The sequence below is a fragment of the Lytechinus pictus genome, chromosome 16 (assembly GCF_037042905.1).
Source record: "Lytechinus pictus isolate F3 Inbred chromosome 16, Lp3.0, whole genome shotgun sequence".
Lineage (NCBI taxonomy): Eukaryota > Metazoa > Echinodermata > Echinoidea > Temnopleuroida > Toxopneustidae > Lytechinus > Lytechinus pictus.
In genome coordinates this window covers 16,422,812-16,442,173 of record NC_087260.1, presented here as the reverse complement: position 1 = coordinate 16,442,173, position 19,362 = coordinate 16,422,812, and the positions used below count along the sequence as shown (strand labels likewise).

Genomic DNA, 19,362 nt, shown 5'->3' with positions numbered 1-19,362 from the left:
TTCTTCATAAATATAGCAAAAGTACTGCTTTTTTTCTCTTTCATAACTAAAACTAACTTTAGAAAGACATAATGACAATATCACGCTAAATTGAAAATTCCTTTGAAAATGAACATAACTTTTATTCATCATCACTCATTACCATAAATTCAAAATCAGCATATAATAATAGTATGACATAAGCAAAGAATTATTTTCACATAATTGCAAATACATCAATAATATCTGCAGAATTATTTTTACGTTTCATCACTATATTCCCAAGTATAATGTTTCATACAAGAACAATAACATGAAAATATCATAATCACATATCATCGCGTCATTGATATATTGCCATATTGTAGCACTACATATAATAGTTCAACATTATTCCAATATACCATACTTCATCGTGAATAAGAGACAAAGTATGATATGACAATTCCGACAAGGACAAAATCATGAATAGTGCAACAATTCATGTTATGCCTCCAACATAACAAATTAGATTACCAACTGAAATAATCATTTTCCATACGAAATTTCCAGTTTGTTATGAACAAAATGTGTTACTTAGATATTGGATGACATACAGGTCAAATTAATAGTAATGGTAAAACAAATACATTCATGTATAAAACAAAAAGGCAATTTGGGGATTTGAAAAGACATAGCAGTGTTAGCTTTTTGAACACAGAAATGGAAAAAGGGGCTTTGTAAATGAGTCCTACTTAGTATGTTTTTTTTTCTTCATATTCATTTACTGTTTGAGTTGTATTCAATTGTTTCAATACCATATCCATCATCTCTATAGTAAACATAAGAAAGGTCAAACACTGGGAAAAGGGTTGAAAAACATAACATAATCAATGAAATCTACATGTACTATGTAAGACTCACACTGAGTGATAGATGTATGTTGCTACATGAACCTCTCTACAAAAATTGACATTAAAATAATACAAATATTTGGTTGTATTTTCCGTCATGTACACAAACTAGCAAATAGAGCGAATTAACCTACAATAATTGTCCTCCTCCAAACCACAAAAAGGAAATGTCAAATTGCACATAAGTCTAATATTTGTTCCAACAGCATGGTTAAATTTTAGCACATATGATGAAGGGCAAATTGTAGGCTTAATCATTCGTATACATCTGTACAAAGTTTAAAAACTTATTTAATGATGAAGGTTGATTTTTTTTAATTGAGAAAATTGCATCCAAGACTGCTTCAACCGTTCTCATTACACGTTAAACTAGTTCCCACGAAAACTAGTTTTTAGTAAACTAGGTTTAGGACGGTAGTGAGAACAGTGTCTAATTCATTTTCCTTCTTTTTCGATAGAAAGAGATCAGTTCTGATAGTGATAGAAAGAAGAAAGTTTCTATGGTAATAGGATAATCAAAAGACATGCACACAAAAATTTAACCTTACTCCATCAAAATGTTGTGATGGACACATGCATCACTATAACACAACTACATGGTTAGCTCATTAGTTTATAGATGTTAAGTTTGTCGAAGCTTGAATTAATAACTTCCTTGAAATTCTGAAGTGGAAAATCAGGGATAATTACTGTACTGCGCTTGATGTGTGATATCTCACAGATACATGTACGAGGGTTTTATAATACCGTAACTCACTATTATCATTATCATGCAAGTTTTGTATTCCTTTGAAACATTCATGATACTTAGAGAAGTGGACGAGAACAAGGGAGAAAAAATAATATGTAAAAACGTTCAGTATTGATAATCAAATAGAGTAATAATTACTTGTGTAATATGATTTAAATAGGAAAAGAACTAGATGTGATAATTTTCAATTATAACAAGACTAGAGGAGTTGGATGATAATTGGAAATTTACGAGATGGTCATTATATACATGTAGAGAGAGTCTTACAAGCATGACTTCTCTTAATATTGAAGTCGATTGAATAACCTATTAAAACAAAGCCCCTTGAAACACACATGAATAAATAACAATATCCTCTCAAACGAAATAAAGAATAATTGTAATGATGTCTGGTGTAATTTTACTTTTACTATTAAAGAGATATTTCCTTATTTCAAAGTTAAACATAAAAATAAATATAGCGAAAAACAAAGCCCTTGAGATGTATGTATTTGGATTACAAAAAAGTGGATTTGAATGGGAATAAATTTGTATACACGAGTAACTCAAAAGAAACAATGATGGTTATTTTTAGTTCATTTTTCTGATGTATATTTTTACTTTTTCCCTCATGATGTCTCTTTTGCAGAGACTGAATCCGAGAAAAAAAAAATGTACATTTAAAATAAAATGATGCCCCGTCAATTATTGAATAAAATTAGCAGCGTTATAATAATTTTAAGTCACATTATCATGTATGTACACAGTGTATTTATGAAAACCTGTCGTGTGTATATATATGATTTGAATATACAAGGATACCGGAGCAATAAGATTTGCGTTATGTTACAAATACATGTACAACAAAATAAATTACCTTTTCTACACTTTTAACACTAATTTACAAGAAATTGTACACACTATTTTACACACAGGAGGGTCACAGAACAAGAAATCATATTCCTTCAAGAACTACGTACTCAGCATTTTTTTTACTTCTTATAGCAGCAATTTCACAGTACAATAAAAACATCCAGTAGCACCTTTGATAATGGGGTGAATTTCAGTTCAGGTGTTAAGTGTTTGGTGTCAAGTGTCAAAACCAGTGTTATACTGACACCATTAAGTTATACACCAGTGAATCTCAGTTTATCTAAACCATATGACGTAATCAAATTTGAATAAGCACTTAAGTTATACACACCAGTGAGTGCAAACCTTGGCATCCAATGTCAGATCCAGTGTTATGCAGACACCATTCAGTTATGCACCAGTGAATCTCAGTTATATAAGAAAGCGTAAACCTAATGTCATAATCAAATTTGAATAAGCACTGAGTAATACACCAGTGAGTGCAAACTATGGAACAGTGTAAACCTTTTGACACCAAACCATTTTGAATAAGCACTTGAATCTGTTTAAAAAAAAACTATACTGAGATTTCATAAACACCATAATTGTTACACCAAACTTGATTTAATATCTTCATGTCAAAACTGAATTAAAAGACATAGTATTCTTATACATGTACTGTCTTTGCATGATTGATCAAAAATATGATGATGGATGACACAATGATTAAACTGGAGCAGTGTTAATACCATACTGAAAGAAATTTAAAGTGGACCAATGACTATTATCATTTATATACTGTAGATTGACATTCTAATTATTAGCAATCAGTTTAATGAAAAACATATCTTTTGCCACAAATTTACTACCAATACTGGTAGTATAATAGTAAGCATGTGAAAAGCTGTAAAGCAGAACTTGGAGAAAATTGAAATCATGATATCTTTTCCATGTAAATGCAAGGACAATAATAAAGTATCTGCCTTGCTTTTTATAGAACGCACGCCTTTGAAAGATGGTTTACCAATTCTGGCATAAAATCAACTCATGTTTTCAATAAACAATTCTTGTGAGAAATATTCACATGAAATATGTTTAATGAATAATTTGGGGAGCATCTCTCAAAGGATAAGCCTACTGGCATGAGTTATTTATTCATAAGACAAGACTTCAAACACCAATCATTAAATGCTTCAAATTCACCACCTCATATCAATATCTCAAAGAGTTCATTAAACAAACCTTCATAGTTTATGTCTGATCAATGAATAATTACTACATGGCATTGCTTGCATATCTCATTGCACTCGCGAACAGGTACTCTATGTGAATTATTCATTCCTAACAGCAGCCAATGCCTTCCAAACTGCGCGTTAATGATAGAGGAAACATCCTATAAAAATGTGCCACTGCACTGCAGAAATCCAGGAAGGGGTTAAAAGAAAGAGGAAAGGGGGCCTCCCGTCGGAGGTCACGGGCGGGAAGCGTACAGTCATCGCGATAACTCATCGAACAAGGGGGGTGCCTTATTAGCAGTTGCCAGAGTACGTGAGCGTGTGTGTTGCAGCACTGAATCGAATAGTGTCCTGCAATACATAGCTTTATACACAGGGAATGAAGTCACTTCCATCGAGACTAAACATGAATTGAAAGAGTACAGCACAAATCAAATTTCTCACAAGAAATAAGCATCAAAGCCAAACAGAAACCTAACAATTGCCAATTATTTTAAGACAAATACTGACATATATTTTTAGGAGTAAAACATCCATAGAGAATTAAATAAGCAACGTGAGATTAGAAGAATAAAGATTGAAAAGGCAGTCAGTTAAAAAGCTTATCCAATTATGACCACTGATATATTTGCAAGCATTGAGTACATCAAAGTGAGTCACAACTAATAAAGAAATGAACATATTAAGGAATTTTACTCTGTCACCTATTTCTGTTTGAGAATTGTGCATGTTTGAAAAAGTATAAAAGTGAATGTTACATTGCATATGAAGGCGAAAATTCATACTACAAAACTTAAAATAAAAATATTACTAAGAGCAAAATGAACATGGTTTTGCAGATATTTTGAAGAAGTGATTTTTTTCATGTGTTTCTAAACAAGTTTTCGATATTAATTCCCTTTTTACAATTTTCTCTATATCATGTGAGAGTAATTTTGTTCTCAAATGGAATTAGACAACCATTCAATGGCCTCCCCTTGTACACAATATAACCTCCATAATTACGAGTGAATCATCCGTATTGGAGGCGTTTTATCACCGTTAAATGTCAAACATCACAGATGTTTTGGGGGGAAGCTTGTTTGTTTCCAGGGCGATAATAGCAGTCAAAACTTTGAATGCATGCCAGAAAGAAATCTTTGAATAAATTCAGGAAATGACGATCATGTTAATAATTACTATTCATTTCCTAATTTCATTGCAATAACAATGATCTAAACAGAAAAAAAAAATTCAAACACAAAGAAGGAAATAGCTTGAAGGAGATTACAAATTATAAAATTTAACACTTCACCTAATTATGGAAAGCCAATAGGTAAACATGGTTTGTGTATCTTTTGAAATGAAATGAGAAACAAAACATGTGTTCAGTGCTTCACAAAAATACATGTTGCTTACCGTAATACTTCTTCCCATACAGAGTAGGTCCTATCATTATGTTTCAAGAGCAAGAGAAGATATAAAGCAGGCCTTGGGGTCACAATCTGCCATTCTTGGTCTCGGCCTCAGACCGAGTCACTCGAACAAAGTCCAAAGGAGAAGCTAATAACTGAACTGTGACTTTAACTCCCAACTCTCTAATCCACCCAACATTCTGAAGTTTTACGTTCGAAATTCACCAAAAATATATCCTTATACTTCGTAATGGTTCACTTTGATTCTGATGTTTTCATGGTGTTATGAAACAAATTATGTGAGAGTTTTGAAACAAAGGCATACATGCTATGACACAACAGAAACGAGAAGGAGGAAGATTATACCATCCTTTCCAACACTGAACGATCAACAGGCACAGAATTTTTTTTAATGAACTTTGATGGCTATATTTTAATGCAAAAATAATTATTTAAATGAAATATGTTATTTGGCAGTGTTTTTTGTTCTGAGTTAAAAGTTTAAACATGGCACATACTGTAACCTAGCAAATAAAAAGCAATGAAAAATATTAAATAACCTATAGAAGAGAAATATAAGGAGTTTTTAAAGGTAATGATGGCCCTTTATTTCTCCCCATTGCAGGTCAGTTTGGAAGGGCTTAGTTGGGACACTTTAATAGCACACTTGTCTATGTATTGATCAGTCACTATTGAGATGGGTAATGGAATCTGTTCTTCTTGTATAGACCATACAGGTTCTGCCATAGAGTGTAAGCAATTGTAATACTCAACATTAGTACATGTATACCTTAGTTTCACTAAAGACCAAACTTCGAGGAGAAGACAGTGAATTAACAAAGAGAGAGGGAGAGGGATTGTACAACAAAATGGCTAACATTAGAAATAAGTGAAAGTTGTGAACAAGATTGAAATTATCATCAATGCTACATGTAGCTATTGAATTCTTTTCATTTTATTTCCAAAGAATATCGTGAAAAGGGATATTCCTCTTCCAATGTTCTTGGTTTCTAAATCACAACAAATAATTGCCGCAATTGTTCAACCGATAATTTTTGTGTAGTCCAATACCAATACTTTTCCGTGTGCAGTCTGCAGTGAATGCAATTTTTGGAAGAATGTAGTCAATTTGTTATCACTTGGGCCATTCTCTTTCCAACTAAACCAGTTCGTACATGTTGGTGCATTACAACGAAAACCTCTATGGCTTTGAGAAAAGGTGAAGTGTACTAACAGGAGAAAAGGACACTTCTACTCAGTAGGATTACACAATTACGTACAAGTACTTTGTTAAATTCAAACCAGAAAGTTAACAATATTAGGGGGAAGATCTTGGACAAAAGCAACACTTGGAAAGTAGACAAAAGGTTTCCATAAGTTTCTTTGAAGGTCTGAAATAAAACTGACATTAATGCTTTTTTTCTTAATGCTCGATGATCCCCAACAGCACTTCATTCACTAGTCTGTTGAGTCTTGCAGCTATCACAAAGCCTGTGTATGAAGCTCATCCTATCATGATTCATATAGCACAATGTCCTAAATGAGGAGGCTCTTGCTGGTCAATAACTAACAGTCCAAGAGCTACATGTACATCTCAAGCATTCTTCATGTGGTTTCTTTGAAAACACATGTGCATGTACATTGGAATCTCACTTTGGTACATGTATATCAACATAGCACGGTGAGTCCCACAAGGCTCCAAGTTGGGACCTATGCAGTTCATTCTCAGAGTTTATTCATTCTTTACTGTACTCTCACACTCTCTTTCTCCCTCTCTCTCTCTCTCTCTTTCTTTCCTCACTCAATAAAGAAATGTAATCCCTCACAGGCGAATAAAAGATATTAATGCACACCCAGGCAGTTTTTCTTCTGTTCATGCTGGGGTATTTTCAGCGTCCATTAGAAATCACCCTTGACATTAATTTCTCTGATTCGGCCGTGTTAAATACAGCTTGAGTTCGCCATCGTCTGAGCTGAATATGGGTGAGCGTTTGTAGTGGTCTACGAGGTCATCTAATGACTCAAACTTCCGCTGTCCGATACAGAACTTCTTATCTGACCGCGTCACTTTGAAATGCTTCACTCGATCTGGAGCCTTCACAGACACAGCAAAGTCACCAGGCTGCGAAAATGAATAAAAGATAATAATTGTTCTTATTTCGTTTTTCCAAGGAATCATTTGATTTCAACCTTCTCAACTACTTCCTACATCATACTATGATACTGATGATTAAACCAATATTTAGAATGTTTTATATTCATAATTAAAAGTTTTATTGATTTCATGATTGTTTGTTGATAATTAGATTTAAGGCAGTGCTAAGGTTGAAATTTTGCTTTAATAATGTGCAGATTATCCCTTGAGACATTGTATTGAGAGATAATATAGAATCTTGAGATTACATTGCTAAACCAAACCAAAGTCCTAAAAATTTTGCACTGAACCAAAAAGACATTAAGGGTTGATGTATCTTATATATCTCAAACATGTACATCAACTTTAAAACTTCTGAAGAAATATATAACATGATAAATACCAAAGTCCATTGAGATTAAATGGCCCTAGCATGTATTTATCAAGGTATGGTGCCCAAGTGAACTTGGAGCGCACCCAGTTTAGACATTAAAATAACCACTTCTTTAGGGTAGCCTGTTCTTACCATTGTTTCACTCTCTCGTATGAGGAATAATCCACTTTCTCCAGGACAGCTCAGAATCTTCTCTGAATCCCCTCTGGTAATTCTTCCATGGAACCAATCCCTATCGTAAAATCTATCAGAGGGCGGAGCAAAGTTGTTGTCGTGCTGCGGCAAATCAATGGGTTTCGGAACAGCATCCTCAATAAAAAAATTTGTTGGGCACACAGGGTCCGCATTCTCTACAACCTTCACATAGTTGCTCGGAACTAGTCCTGTATTACCTTTCTTGTTGCGTGCTCTCCACCAGTCCTGATCGTCGGAGGGATTCGATATAATGTCCAGCGACTCGCCGTTTTCAAAATTTAATTCTTCTTCAGTCCTTGCCTTGAAGGCATACAGAGTTGTAACACCCAACACAAAGTCATCTGGGATGGAGTTGTCGTCACCTTTTGAACTCGTGCTGGAACCGTGACTATTTGGCATATTGGTGTCCTCCTCGCTCACATAATTTGAGGGGAACCACCCACTCTGTCCATTGCACTCTCCTCGCCACCATCCGTCCCCGGACTTCTCCAGAACGTTCACTTGCTCACCTTTGACCAGGTTGAGTTCGTCGCCTTGTGCGGCTTTATAGTGGTACATGACCCTTGCGAGTTGTGAGAATGGCATTTCGCCTCCGGTTTGGGCCGGGTGTGGATGTGGGCTTTCGCTGTGGGGCGGGGAGATCGGACGCGATGCCGGTTTCTGTACAGTACGCTTTGCAGAGATCCCCTTCCGGATTCTCTCCACGAGGCCGAGTTTGTCTCGCTTCACATAGTTCGAAGGGACATAGCCACATTTGCCATTCTGTTTCTCCACCCTCCACCATGATCGGGAATCGTCGATCAGCTTGAGTTTCTCGTTCCGTTTGATGCTGAGCTCTTCTTCTTGCTTGGAGTCGTAGTCCCATTTAGCGACTACCAACACAGCCTCCTCATCCGTCATCTCTGTAATAAAGATAGAGAAACACATTAATACCATCTACGATCTCTTCAAATTATTTGCCTTGTATACATTGTATATATCCTTTCGGCTTTGCATTATCAAAGATCCCATGAAATCGGTCTTTGGACTATGATTACACATTTTTTACTGCACTTATTGCAAGATATCCGGGACACATGATTGTTTTGAATAAGGATTGACTTATTTATTCTTATTTGAAATATTCATGTACATGTAGGACTTACATGTGCATGTAATAGTTTCTTGGTTGAGCTTTTATCATAAAAAAAATCAAGTACCAATATGTTCATAGCAACAGAAACCACGATATCTGATTGAAAACAAAAATAATCATTATCGAATTCTAGTACATGATGTCGATATTGAGCTTTCGGGACAGGGGATACATGGACATGCTTTTATAAAGAGCATTCAAATACATGTATGCACTGAAAAAAAATTGATAAGGTCACGTGTGCAGTTTACATGTACATGTAATCTACAAGCTGTTTTCCTTTTTTTCAGATAACCAAATTTTTGGGAAGGGAGGAAAAGGAAAAAAAATGGATCCTGGTTTTCAGGAACTGTAATGTAGTAATTTTTTCTACATGTAATAACCAAATTGTTGTTCCAAGTACCAGTCTATTTTTGTAGTAATCAATGAATTCATTACATTGTACATTCATAGTTCACTAATTCTGCAAATTCTTCTCCATTGTGTTTGCCCCTTCTGCCATACCTCTTAATGAATTTTTTTTTCTTTTCTCCTGTTTTTACACAAAACCCCATTCCCATCGCCCCCCGCTCTCTCTTTCTCTCCCTTTTCTCTCTTGTACATGTATGAACGCCAATCCTTCATTTTACTTTCATATGGACTGCAACACATTTTGATTGAACCAAAATGGGTTCACACTTTTCAACCCATAATCAATTAATAAATTCAACACTGTATCTCTTTTGTTCTTGGCATTTCAAAGTATAAAATAATTCATAAATCATCTATTATTCATTCCATCACCATCTTCGAATCGATCGTGGACTGGATTAATCATATTTGGATTACACCAATAGAATGTTAAAATGAGTCGAAGCTACACAATGTGTGCTCAGAGTGTATTGATCACAATACACACACAAACATACATTTACACATGTATGATATATGCATTGATCACTATATGTACATGTATGTATTGATCAGTACAAAACATTCATAGAGAATAAAAATATAAAAACTAGAAGAATTATGGAAATGTAATGTACTGAAGCATGCTTTATTTGGAGGGAAGTCTTCCAAATTAAAATATAGGCTAGGCCTACAGTATACTGTACTATACATGTACATGCATTTAATGTCAGCAGGAAGTTTATTTCACAGATTTGAGTAATCATGAAAAGTAATCAACTGCATATTAAAAGGGAGTACTGTACTTGAAGATTTCAGTTACAATCAATAGCACCCACTCTGTTTATTACACTGGATGTTTGTTTCATGTCAAACTACAGTATTTTGGAAATGTACATGCACATGTACATGAATTTGTGCAATGTTTGTGTTTTTAGTGTTTACTTGTACGTCTAACATTTCTTTTCAGCTTTAATTAATGTACTGGAATTTGGGAATCTAGAGTCCCACTGGATAAATGCTGTACACTATACATATGCCATCGACCAAGTACATGTACCAACAGTGGAGCATAAAGCAAGGTGATTCATTTTGTCACAGCTCAACAAAATGACCCTCTCTCCCATTTGTTCTCATACAAATTCCACAATAACCTACATGTATATATCCCCCCCCCCCCCAAGTTACATGTAATACCAGTATAAAGCAAAAAGAATACATGGCAACAAGTCTTGACACTGACTGCAATGCATATAGGCCTCCAGTCATACAGTACATGTAACTCCTTGGTCATACATGTACATCTGCTCTGCTCCATATGACCGTACATGTACAGCATTACATCAAAATTTGAACTTTACTTTTATAATACAGGGAGATTACACATGTATGTGCCAGACTGAAAATAGGCCTCCAACGTAATTGATCCGCGGCTAATCACGGAGCCAAAAATAATAATTCCTCGTTACATAATTTGCAGAACTAGTTTGTGTGAGTCGAACCCGCCCTGCGATGAATCATCGCCGCAGCTCGAGATTAACGCTAGCCTTGTCGGCAGACTTTCAAGCCCCTATTAAGCTCACCCTACGCGATCATGTGCAATGATGGAATGGCAATAGAGTTCTTTTTTTTATAAACATGAGGGATGCAAGTATAATGCCAACATTCAATGAACTCTAAATCCATACAAGAATAATTTTGCTCTATATCAGTCTCACTAGCACAAAAAAGAATGAAATCAATTTTTTTCACTTAAGGATCAATATCTTTCAGTGCCTCCGCTAATACACTTAGTTTAAAAATATATATATTTTACACGGATTCTGTGTAAATGATTAATTTGATTTCGTTCTTCAAATAGTCAACATTTTATCAATACCATTTTGCATTTTGAAATTTGTAAACTGAGAATGTCTTGGAGCATTGAAACTTCCTAATGAGTAATGTCCATTAAACACAGTAGTATTGAGGTTTCCATTAATCATTATCATCTACATGTATACTCATAATCCACTATATAAATGTGCTCCTGAATACTTGGAATCATTTTACCTCAATAATTCTTGCCTTTACAGTGTACGCTCCTTTCAAATTTTCTCTTTTGTATCTTACGAAATTACATGTAATAATACTTGCCGTTGTTAAAGTTAAACATTATCCCTTGATGAAAATACTAATCAACCATCCTTGGGAGATCCTATTAACACATGCTAATCCAATATCTCTATCGCTCATCAAGCACTTCACACAAAGATACTTTAACACAAATCCTGGTATAAGTGTAAGTCCAATATTCCAATTTCCTGGAAACGAGCGATGGGGAATTCTAGTCTCTACAATGTACATCCAGACAAAGTTCCATTTCCGTGCTATTAGTATTGTTTGATGAGAAATGGCACTATACTCACAAATCCAGAGAGCTTAATAAAACTGTTAATCCAAGCCTTTCACAGCTCTGTTTTAAGGCAAGAATCTTCAGATCCTGGCTAGCAAAGGGAATAGCAAGATACATGCAAGTGCACATCATTAAAAACCAAACGCAAAGTAACGGTAATGTAATAGCCAGAATCTGTAGGCACTACATGTACATGAAAAATTTATCAGTTGTCTCGTCAAGTACATATATAGCCTGGAAGGAGTGTCTATAAGTAATGAATTTTGCAGCGAGTTCCGCTCGTCCTTATGAAAAATAGTCGATGAGCCTGTATGGCCTATAAACTACCTCACTCTCACTTTCACTGTGCCGACACTTCATTATTACACACACGATGAGCGACCTAGCCAAAGTCTGATTAGATCGCAACTTCGGGAGGAACTTGAAGTTCCTGTTCCCAAGATCCGATAGGGGGCAGGGGGTGGGGGCAACGAGGGAAAGAGGGCACTCAGGGAGGGGGAGGGGGGTATTTTGCAACCACTTCAACAGGCGGTACTGAGTTTGTACACTGAAGACACTCGTGGACTTGATAGTCTAGGCAATCTAACCACGCTTGAGCCTCACGATAAGTTAAGTGCCATAATCAATACCAGATGTTAACACTGTACGGTAGTTCTTTTTACCTCATTGAACATAGGCTTATAACATGAAAAGATACCAGTATAGTTCACATTATAAGATGTACATATGTATATGGCCAAGTTTAGAAATTCAAACAAATTCAAACAAAATTTGATGTAAACTGAATTGTAAAAACTAAACTAAAAAGAGGCCATGTGGACTTGATCATTTGTTAGAATAAAGTTAATGTGCATGAGTTGACCTCCCATCATTAATTCAGAGCCAAGTTAATTTTTCAGACCATGATCTGCAAATCATGTGGAATATGTATGTACATATAATATACATACAATGTAAAAACGCGGTTTAAAATTTTAAGCACGTTGTTTAATTAAGCCCGTCACTCTAACAACTACTGTTTAAACTTTTCAAACAACTGTTTAAACTTTTTAAAGAACTGTTTAAAGGACTGTTTAAACAATTACAAAAAAGTTTAAACAACTTGTTGTTAGAGTGACAGGCTTTAAACAACGTGATTTTTTTTTAAATGTGTACATGTACCTTTTTACTTTAATAGTCACATTTCTTGTAATAAAGTCAGACAGATGAGTGGTCCAGACAAATTTGAATAAGGCAGAGTCCTCTATTTACATATTATTATTGTTATCATTTTTGTTTGGTTTTTAAATACTGTGCATCAAACTTCTTATTTGTACAGCATTTTTATTTAGTATTTATACTGCAATGTGTACATGTACCTTTTTACTTTTATGGTCACATTTCTTGTAATAAAGTCAGACAGATGAGTGGTCCAGACAAATTTGAATAAGGCAGAGTCCTCTATTTACATATTATTATTGTTATCATTTTCGTTTGGTTTTTAAATACTGTACATCAAACTTCTTATTTGTACAGCATTTTTATTTAGTATTTATACTGCAATGTGTACATGTACCTTTTTACTTTTATGGTCACATTTCTTGTAATAAAGTCAGACAGATGAGTGGTCCAGACAAATTTGAATAAGGCAGAGTCCTCTATTTACATATTATTATTGTTATCATTTTCGTTTGGTTTTTAAATACTGTACATCAAACTTCTTATTTGTACAGCATTTTTATTTAGTATTTATACTGCAATATTTTTTATTTTACTGCAAACAAAATATCTGTCTTGTGTCTACATCAATTCGAAAGCAAGTGAATGATACAACTTAAATTACCCTTTCCAAAGAAAAGTGAATAAGACAAGTAAAAATACAAATATCATGGTACAACTTTTGTACCCAAGACTTTATTAATATGAGACAGACTTTCCAGTGCTTGGTGTACTCTACATAACCAAAAGCTTGAATTTGATTAAATTATCAATCATAATAATCGAAATTTTAGAGCACAACCAAAATAAACCTATGAAAATATTTGAGCTGAAATAGGAGTATTGGTCCAGACACAGCAGACACTCTAGTATAGATCTGACATTAATTAAAAATAAAGACTGTGTCGAAGCTCGCAAAGTATTTGTGTCATATCAATCCCAAGGTGTTTATAAAGACATGAGAATAAAATATCTAAAATAAAGTGAATCTAAAAGACCCATTTTCAAATACAGGTAGGCCTACAATACATGTACAGGAATTTATCGATTATAATTTAAATACATGTGTACAAGTAAGAAATAACTAACAAGTGGAATGCCTCTGGCGGTCTCACCTGCATCACGCGATTCAATATAGCAGCAGTGCTGACTTTGAAACCTACTTTAACTCGCACAAGATGTTCAGTGATACTTGGTTACTCTTATGTCCACGTTTTATGAACTAGACCAATACACTTACAGAGATATGATGGTAATTCAACAAATACCCCCAATTGGCCAAAGTTCATTGACCTTATAATTATATGACCTTTGACCTTGATCATGTGACCTGAATCTCAGGCAGGATGTTCAGTAATACTTGATTAACCTTATGGCCAAGTTTCATGAACTAGGTCCATATACTTTCTAAGTTATGCTGTCATTTCAAAAACTTAACCTTAGGTTAAGATTTGGTGTTGACGCCGCCGCCGCCGTCGGAAAAGCGGCGCCTATAAGACAAAAATGAAAGTGTGTCAAATGTTTGAAGCACTTTTTTTCATGCACGGACAAGTTCAACAAACAAAAGGAGGAATAAAAAATGAAAGTCAGTCCACCGGTCCAGGGTTCATAGCTCCATGGTTCATCAAAAACTAAATAGAGACCAAACACAACATCCTGTTCACAGTAAATGGCCATTGCATGAATTGAATAACAGGAAATGCTCAAATAGACTCTGAGGTAATGAAAGATCCTGAAAAAAACCCAAGAGCTACGGGGGGGGGGGGGGCTTTTGTAGAAAAGGTGGCAGATCCAGGTAAGGCAAATCTAACCTGTGCCCACCCCCTTTTGGAAGCCATAAAAAGTGGAAAATAAAACTCCAAGTAGCAACTCCACAAGTAAACTTGGTTTTGATTTCAAGACTGCTGAGCTCTGTTTAATAGTCCATTGTCATTACCATAACAGAGAAACTCGCCCTATGGCACCATTTTGTCATGTGCAGTACAGTATACAAATTATTCCTATTAACAGTCAGTCCGCAAGCCCCTGCGTTAATGAGCAAATGAGCAAGATTTATCCAAGTCCTCTCGTGGCTGAATTCATGTCCCTGCAAAATCTCGTGAATTGTGAGACTTTCTTTCTCAAAGAATTTAACCACTTTCTCCTTGAGTAATATTGATTATTTTTGTACCATGGGCAAGAGTAAATGTTAATCTTTTATATTGGTCATTTCTTTTGGATGAAATATTTTGATAAATAAGTGAATTTTTACCTGAAAAGATGCATCAAACAGAATTTTCTTCCTCTGTTTTCACTTGCAAATTGTGCAACATTTTGTGTTTTATAGGCACCAACATTATTTATATCATCAGAAAGCTCAAACTCTATACTTTCTTACAATGTCACTCTTGATATGTGGCATCTTTTAGATGGGTCAGCAGCCAGCTTTATCCATCAAGATGCAAGACGATATTTCTGAAATTTCTAACATAAAATCCAGAGTTCTGATTGGCTGAATACTGTTTTCAAAACAAACAGGCGCGGGTAATTTTAAGAGATTACCACATGGTGAGTGTGACCTTGCAGAGGCCCAGTGTGGGGAACATTGGAATTTGCGTGGGTGTGTGGCTCTATGACCAATCAGAGCGCAGTATTCTTGTTTTTGAGCTGCAAAATGTACTTGGCCTATAAAAAGCTGGCTGCTGACCCATCTAAAATACATCTTCTTATAAAAATTATATCATATTAAAGCTTAGCTTCAGCTTTATCATGATCTAAAAATCATTTGTGCCCAAACAGAAATTAAGTGTGAAAACAACCACTTTTGTTGCATGAAAAAAAATATTTTGTTTCATGTTTTAGATCAAAGTTTTTCCTATATTACAACATTCTTTAAAAAATCCAAACACATGACCTGAAAGAATGATTCTTCTTCTTTACAAAGATACCAAAAACATGAAATTTGGTCAATATTTAGAGCAGCAATGGCCGAATAAAAAGAGGTGTTTTGGTTCGCACCAAGCTCATTAACTATGCAAAAACCCTCTTGTCATGAATATCACTTGGATAAAAGAAGCTACTTTTTCAGGGCTTGCGGACTGACTGCACTGGGTGTTGCAAGAAACTTGCAATTGCTTGCAAGTCAATTTTAGGTCCAAAAAAATCAATGAAAAGTCAGACATTTCATTGCAAATTTGCAATTGATTGATGGTCTGCTTCTTGCATCAAAAAGTAGGCTTATATTGATTGGCTATTGTTGAAATTGATCTATCACTTGTAAATTTGCATATATTTGCAATAGAATGCAAATATTTAATTTCAACACCCCCTAAGATTGATGCTTGAGTTACAAGTAGGTGGGAACATAATATGCCAAGGAGATCATCAAGAGAGATTGACATTCAAGACACGTCCACATGCATATTACCACACGACCTGGGGCCCCGTAACACAAAGGTTAGCGATTCATCGCCAATATGAAAGAGAAATTCTGATTAGTTCCTTGTCAGTCTACTGAGCAAAACACGCATGCAACGATGGTCTTGATGGGTCATTTCATTTTATAGTGATTAATCGCTAACCTTTGTGTTATGGGGCCCAGATGCATTACTAGCAGTTGCAGCCCAAGCCATTAGTGAACGAAAGGTCAGAAGAGCGTGGTGTAACAATTACAGGCCAATTAACCAGTCTGTCATGCGCTAATTACCAATGAAAAAAGGAGTACAGTCTTGGGAGCAATTCCAATTTGCCAAGTCTCCCCAAATGTGCCTCATGCTATTTGGAATTGCACAGACTTACAATACATTGGCCTGGCATTGTATGAAATTTTGTAGGTTGCAGTATTGTTCTGAAGTTCATTGTATTTTAACTGGCATAGTTAATGTGTTTCAGTTCTACAACTAATTAGACCTGAAGTTTGGCATACATTTTCTACCTGGTTCACATCATATTCCTAACAATATTGTGCAATCTGTGTTGTTGTTGCTGTTTTTTTATCATACAACAACAATCCCTCCCCTTTTTTTTGCGTAAAGTAAATTGTTAGTAAGGCGGAAAGGAGTTTGGTGCAAAAAAGTGAAAATATATTTTGACAACAATGGGCAAAAAGTTATTGAATTGTCCAAACCTTTACATTGTGATGATGTTAATAAACAATCACTTCTGGCCAGGCTTATGATAGGCCTATATATACTGGATTTTTTTTCAATGTACTAGCCCAATATTTCAAATAGACCTATTTAATTCATTAAAAACCTAAACATTCCATGTTTACTAAATCATCTTACAATTAAAATAACAATCAGATAGAAAGCTGAAATTTCACTTTCTTCTAGAGCAAATGTACTCCATAAACATCAATGAAATACTTTCAATTCTTTCTTTTCCATGCTTCGATCTCCGCCCCCTACACTCATAACCTTTCAAATTTCAACCGCCGATTTGACAGATGAAACTGAGAGATTACTCAAATGTCAACTCCTCTGCTGACTTTCACTCTAATATTAGTAAACCCACAAGTTGCCAAAACCTCCCAAACAATGACGTCAGCCGAGCAATCTTGAAGCTACAGAACTGCAGCGCAAGGCCGACCACTTCCCCATTGTTTGATCTATCAATGAATCTTTACAAAACAGACTCCCACATACTTTCAATTTCAAAATTACACAATTAATCCCCAAATGGAAGTTGATGATTTTTGTTTTGGTTTTGTGATAGATAGTTGTAGAATTACTGTTGTTGTTTTTCTACTACACATGTAGATCTGCAGGGGCTTTTGTGTTTTTTATGTTGAGTTTATATCCTGAATAAATTGTATACAAATATCTTGATAGTGAAGACATTTAATAGGTGCATCGAGTATAAGGAATGGAATATTTCTTGTCAACATTATTCAAATTTGTGTGTTTTTTGTAGGAGTTAAATAGGAAATCAAAGTTTACTTTACACTTTACAGTGTAAAGAATACCTGAAAATCCAACAGATAAACATACTGTGTACATGTACATCATCAGCTTGTTATGTACTAGTATGCCATTCCATTGTAAACTGTACGTGTACATACAAATTAAATGGCATTAAATTTGGTAAACAAATAATAGCTTCATATCATAATAAAGAAACACATGTTCTACCCAATGCATCCAGTAGTATTGAATAATTCACTATTCAATCAATCCTTCAAAAAGGCATTTTCACATTTAAAAAAATGTCCAGTGCCATACATGTATTGTGGATATATCCCAGACAGGAAACAGCAAAATCTTGGAAAACTTTTTGTATAATACCAGTCTAGATACCAAAACAGAATAATCAATTTAAAGGGATGCTCCGGGCTGAAAATAATATGATAAAGACAAATCAAACAAACAAAACACTGAAAATTTGATCAAAATTGGATAAGGAATAACAAAGTTATGGCATTTTAAAGATTTGCATTATTCCGGTGAACCAGTTCTACATGTAGGCATGTCTTCATGAATATTCAATGAGCAAATGAATGATGTCATATACCCACTTGTTATTCAATTTTTGTTTTAACAAAACTGAAAAATGGGATTGACATCTGATTTAATGCATTAGATATTCATTGCTACAAATCATTTCATTATAAAGGAGATAATTGTTCACACATGTACATGTATGAAAAAATGAAACAATTACATGTATGATTTCATGTAATAACATTAGAAAAAGGAAGGTGGGGATGTGAAATCATCAGCCCATCTATGTGCATACACACAGTATAACTATTTTCTCAAAATATTGATAAACTTTGAAATTCAATAACTTTATTTGTTATCCAATATTGATGACATTTTCAGCATTTTGCTCTGTAAATTTTCAGCCTGGAGCATCCCTTTAATATCTATTTGATGAGAAACAAAACTTACCTCTCTTCATAAAATTATGCAAGCCACCTTCATACGATCCAAACTCTGGCATTCTGATTAGATTTTTCATTGTGAAAGTCTACTTCTCAGTTCTCACAGCTTTATTCAGTTTCCACCAACAACACAAAGGAAAAATAGGCCTGAAAATCTTGAGAAAGTTGATACAAATGTCCCCAGGTATTCAAAGACTACATGAAGAATGAGACAACTGAGCTGAATCGTAGAAAACCTAAAATAACCTAGATATCTTCAGATCTAGCCGAGGCTAACCTAGTGAAATAACCTCGTTGCTCTGCAGCTGCTTACGTTTCAAATGAACCGTCAGAATTTAATGACCCTCTTTTATAAAGGCCGAAGCTCTCTGTCAGAACAGTAGCAGAAAGGACTTCCAGGATATCAACCCAACTGGCTCCGCTCTACAACCTTGTTTGTTTCCTATTTTCAGTGCAGTTTTCTTTTTATGTGTAGCGCTAGGAAAACCCCATGGATTGTATTTGGGTGAGAGTGACGTAACCTTTCAGGCAGGCGAGTGAAGTCATGCATGAATCCAGTTTCGTTTAGACCATACA

The 19,362-nt window shown here is 34.9% G+C and overlaps 1 protein-coding gene across 1 annotated transcript; it reads right to left on the bottom strand.

The window, feature by feature from the left end:
• Positions 1–97: 97 nt before the first annotated feature.
• On the bottom strand, positions 98–8,740 carry LOC129278588 (cytoplasmic protein NCK2-like). The gene is made up of 2 exons (XM_054914729.2): positions 7,744–8,740; positions 98–7,205 (listed from the first exon to the last, which is right to left on the bottom strand). The coding sequence occupies exons 1-2, from the start codon at positions 8,731–8,733 to the stop codon at positions 7,002–7,004; spliced, it is 1,194 nt and encodes a 397-aa protein (XP_054770704.2). The 5' UTR covers positions 8,734–8,740; the 3' UTR covers positions 98–7,001.
• Between the last annotated feature and the right edge of the window lie 10,622 nt (positions 8,741–19,362).